General features: G+C 46.1%; 1 protein-coding gene across 1 annotated transcript in view; it reads left to right on the top strand.

Annotated features, from left to right (window-relative positions):
- Window positions 1-4347: 4347 nt before the first annotated feature.
- Window positions 4348-5000, top strand: part of LOC310778024 (myosin light chain kinase, smooth muscle-like) — a gene marked incomplete at its 5' end in the record, with an annotated part of 383786 nt that continues 383133 nt past the window's right edge. Inside the window, one exon of the mRNA XM_083638339.1 lies at window positions 4348-4373. Coding sequence (XP_083494465.1) covers window positions 4348-4373 — 26 coding nt within the window. The remainder of the gene's footprint in view (window positions 4374-5000) is intronic.

Genomic DNA, 5000 nt, shown 5'->3' with positions numbered 1-5000 from the left:
GCAAGCACTGTGCCCAGCACTAGGGTGATGGGTATCGTTTGGATTTTATCGATACCGGTTCTGGTTTCGGTACTGGTTATCGATACCGATACTTATCGATACTCTTATTGATATAATCTCCATAATTTGGTGCAAAAAAATAAAGACATGACATGAAAAGATGCGAATAGATTCAACAGTTATTTTGTTATTACTTATTACAAGTAAAATTCCTGAGAAGGCCTATTTCACCACTGTGAATATAATGATTTATTAAACGTAGGCCACCAATGTGGTAGAAATATGTAATTATTTATTTTTTGAGCCCTTTGACCAGAGAAAACAGCGGTAGTTTTCCCCATGTCGATCACTCTTAAGGGGGAATCACACTACAACACCCAGAATGCATTGCGCACGTCAAGTGACACTCAACACTCAAAGTTGCCTACAATACATCCCTTTACTGGGGCATATTTTCATTTACAAAACGTTTTCTTCACCGAGTCTGGATAAATCACACCCGTTTTCAAAGGATGATGAAACAAACCAGCGCGATGGAGTTATGTTACGTGGAGTTTCTCGTCGAAAGGGCCTTTCTGTGTGGAGTTTGCATGTTCTCCCCGTACCCCCAGGAGGTTCCTCCGTACATAACCCCCCACTAAAAACATGCAGAAGATCATCATCCGACCAGTGACGACAACATCTGAAGTTGGTCCCCGGGCGCTGGAAAGAAAAAGCGACCACTGCTCCTGGCCTGCCCCCCGGAGGAAAGGACAAGCCTGGATGGGTCAAATGCAGAGGACATATTTCACCGGCCACCATCAGCATGAGTGTGTGTTGTGGCCGCATGCATGTGTTGTAGTGTGTTCGTGTGACAATAAAGACGGGCTGCCGTCTGAAATCGTGTTAGTTTGTGGACCAACTTTATCTGAACGGATGGCTCAGTCTGGACGTAGCGTTAGCTGCAAGCTAACGTAACGTTACAGGTAAAGTGTTTGTTGTTCTTCAGAGTTGGCAAAGTGAAGTCCACATAATATTCTGTGACTGTCACAAAATAGGTCATTCAGCAAAGCACCGTGACGTGGAGGCGGAGATTTCAGTCGCTCGCTTTATAAGACTCTGTTGTTGTGTGATTGGCAGTGTTGGGCAAGTTACTTTCAAAATTTAATATACTACATATTACTAGTTACTTTCATTTGAAAGTAATACGTTACTTTACAATATTACTGTCTGTGTAGAGTAACTCGTTACTTATTACACTACTTTTGCATTACTTTTACCAAAACGACAGCAGCAGCAGAATGACATCGCCGCCCCGGAACCATCCCGAAAAATAATTTCAACCGCCTTGAAGTCAGTGTAAACCGTCCAAAATTCTATATGTTATTCTTTTCCTTTGTTATTGTCATCTATAGACCTTATTCGCTAACCCTGGACAGCGCCATATTGTTGACATACCATCCTGCAGCTGACAACTAGTAACAGCCTTATTGTCGCTTCTGTTCCATTACAAAATAGCGATAGTGATGACAGCAATAAAAACCCCAGAGTTGTTGTTTGTATGCTGCCGTTAATGCCTGTAATAATAAACAAAAGAAAAAATGAGGTGAACAGACTTTGCTGTGAGGAGCTGTCAGAAAGTTTCACCTGTCTCTCCTAACTATCCACACATCTCCTGTGCTGCTGACGTATCCTCCGCCTCGCTCCCTTCACGTCTGTGGACGGTAGAGATAGAAACAAACCACGGGGACTTTATTGCTGTCATTACTACAGCCATGCCTAACGCAGGTCACCATCCGAACACAATTGGAATGATACAGGTAACGCTAACGGCAGCTAGCTTCCTATAAACGCTGCTCTTACATAGGTTGTCACTTAAGAGCTGCAGCGCTATGTCGAGAACATGGCGATGGTGGGCGTGCCTGTACGCGAATGACGTCAATCGAATCAGGTCTACAGTGGTTATTTGCATAAAAACACACAGTTTGATTAGGAAATGATTGTATCTTTTTAAATATGTGCTTTGATTTGAAAAAAAATAATTCAATTTGTAACTTGAGTTACTTGACAAAGTAACTGGTATAATATTACTGAAAACCTATAAGTAATAAGTTATATTACTGAGTTACTGCTAAAAGTAATATATTACATGTAATGTGTTACTTTTGTAATGAGTTATCCCCAACACTGGTGATTGGCTACATGTGTTTTCTTCCAAATATACTAAGTTAGCCTACAGATGTTTTAAATCTTTTAAACCTGCCGTAAGCTACTAGTGACAGGACAGGAGTGTAAACATGCAACATCAAACACCTGGTGCCGCTTCGTCATCGTTAGGGATGGTAAAAAAAATATGAATAAAAAATAAAATACTGATAGCAGCCCCGAACGTCCAGGACGTTATCAATACTCTGGAATGGTACCGACCAAACAGGCACCGGTACCAAATAATACGGGTGCTCGATACCCATCCCTACCCAGCGCTGTATTGCGCCGCGGATTAGGCTACCTGGGGTCAGAAAGTGCTGATACTATCAGCCTGATAGTGAGGCTGAAATCAAACTTCACTTTTGTAAATATTTCAATGATGGCGCGCGTTTCTTTTTCCGGGATGTTCAAACAAACAAGTGTCCTGGTCATCAAATAGATTCCATCATCTTCCTTTGAAAGACACAGCTGTGGCTTGCTGCAATGAATATAGACATCAACACTCCACTCCGCATTTGCAGTGAGCATTTCTCTGAAGATGGCGATCTAAAACCACCGCCAAATAAGGATAAACCATTGATAGTATATAGATCTGGATAAAGTGAGCGTGACGTCACCCATTGTGTTTTGATACGGCCAAATGAAGCCCACTTCCTGGTAACGTTTGATTCAGTTTGATTGGATGAATGGGTTTTCCTGGAGCATTGTGGGATATCTGTTCAAATCTGGAGCCGCGAATGCAGGAAGAGGCGTGAGTCGGGGGAGTGTCCGAATTGCTCTCAGAAAAATTCACTGACAGCACTGACAGCCATCTTGTTGTCCGCTTGTATGCTATGCTGCTGCTGGTCTGGACGACTGGTTACTACGACTGGTACTGTACTTTCTTGCTAATTGTAGACCTAGCGTTTTTGCTCAACTGTTGCTACAGTCTATCTATGCTAGCTATTGCTACACTACTGTACTACTGCCCGCAAAACAGAAAGGCTGGGTAACTTTTTAGCCTGAAGAAAAAGCCAGTAGTTTGTGGATAATATCTCCCAAATAGTGCGTAGTTTCCAATACCGAGCACTTTTTCACATGGCGGAGCCGATGCTCAAAATGGTAAACTGCACTACACCCTCCCAACCACTGAGCACCGAACCCATACATCTGGCGCTGTGGAGCACCTAAACACTTCTGCACTGCCATGTGAAAAAGGGCTCGGTATTGGAAAGTACATAGTATTTGGGAGTGCCAGGGCACCCACATCATGGATAACAACATTGTCTCGGAGGTGGGTACAGTTTTATAGCCTATATTATATTTATATTATTTTATATTATATTATATCGCCTGCCCTCCAGCCACTCACGGCCCGGCCACGACACGGGCTGACGCTGCTGCCCATCCACTTTGTATTGGAACATGCTGCACGCGTCGTCTGGTCTCCCAGCATGCTTTGCGAGGCGTCGAGCAGCATGTTCCAATACAAAGTGGATGGGCAGCAGCGTCAGCCCGCGTCAAACGACGCGTAGATGTGGCCGGGCCGTTAGCAGGCATTGCAGTGGCTATAGGGTCGCGCATCAGAGACTCTGAAGGAAGACTGATGAGTCTCGCGTTGAGGCTACCATATAGGATGCACTTGTAGCCTGCCTAGGTGCATTTCTTCATGGATGTAGCCTGTGTGTGTGTGAGTAGGCTAGCCTCGGGCTATGGAATGCAAAGCCTATAAAACAGCTATATAACATTTAGAAGAAAATAGGCTAACTTACGCAGGCTAATGAAAAGATCAACTACTAAAGCACGACACACACACACACACACACCACACACACACACACACACACACACACCTACACTTACACACACACACACACACACACACACACACAGGCAGCAACAGCAAGCCGGTTTCAAGCGGACAAAGTGAGCCTCCCCTGGTTCGCACGCAGCGGCTGTGATGCAGATGACAGGCAGCAGCGTGTGTGTGTGTGTGTGTGTGTGTGTGTGTGTGTGTGTGTGTGTGTGTGTGTGTGTGTGTGTGTGTGTGTGTGTGTGTGTGTGTGTGTGTGTGTGTGTGTGTGTGTGTGTGTGTGTGTGTGTGTGTGTGCGTGTTCGTGGCGTGTGCGTGTGCGTGTGCGGTGTGCGTGTGTGTCAGGCAGGGCTGAGCTGATCATCTCCATGTGGACTCACCGGGACGGAGTGCAGTGAGGATCCGGACTCCTGCGCGCGTCTGTTGCGGGCTGCTGCCTGCCTGCCTGCCGTCACACACACTGCTCTCTCTCCCTGCCTGCCTGCTCTGCTCCACAGCACACTGACTGGACTGACTGACTGACTGACTGACTGACTGACTGCTCAGTCTGTCGGACAGCAGTGCGTCTCTCTCCCCGCTCTCTCTTCCGCTCTTTTTCTATCAATGACAAGCGCAACAGAGCGCCCGTTCTCGTTCTCTCTCTCTCTCTCTCTATCTCTCCCTCCCTCCCTCTCTCTCTCTCTTTCTCTCACTCTCTCCCTCCCTCTCTCTCTCCCTCTCTCTCTCTCTCTTCTCTCTCTCTCCCTCCCTCCCTCTCTCTCTCTCCCTCTATCTCTCCCTTTCTCTCTCTCTCTTTCTCTCTCCCTCTCTCTCTCCCTCTCTCTCTCTCCCTCTTCTCTCTCTCTCCTCTCTCCCTCCCTCTCTCTCTCTCTCTCTCTTTCTCTCTCCCTCTCTCTCTCTCTCTCCCTCTCTCTCTCTCTCTCTCTCTCTCTCTTCCCTCTCTCTCTCTCTCTCGCTGTTTCCTCTGTCTGATCCTGAGAAGTGTTGGCACCTACTCAAAACTAAAAACTCTTTGCTTACT

This window comes from Poromitra crassiceps, assembly GCF_964638095.1.
Source record: "Poromitra crassiceps genome assembly, chromosome: 6".
Lineage (NCBI taxonomy): Eukaryota > Metazoa > Chordata > Actinopteri > Beryciformes > Melamphaidae > Poromitra > Poromitra crassiceps.
This window is presented reverse-complemented; position numbering and strand designations above follow the sequence as displayed.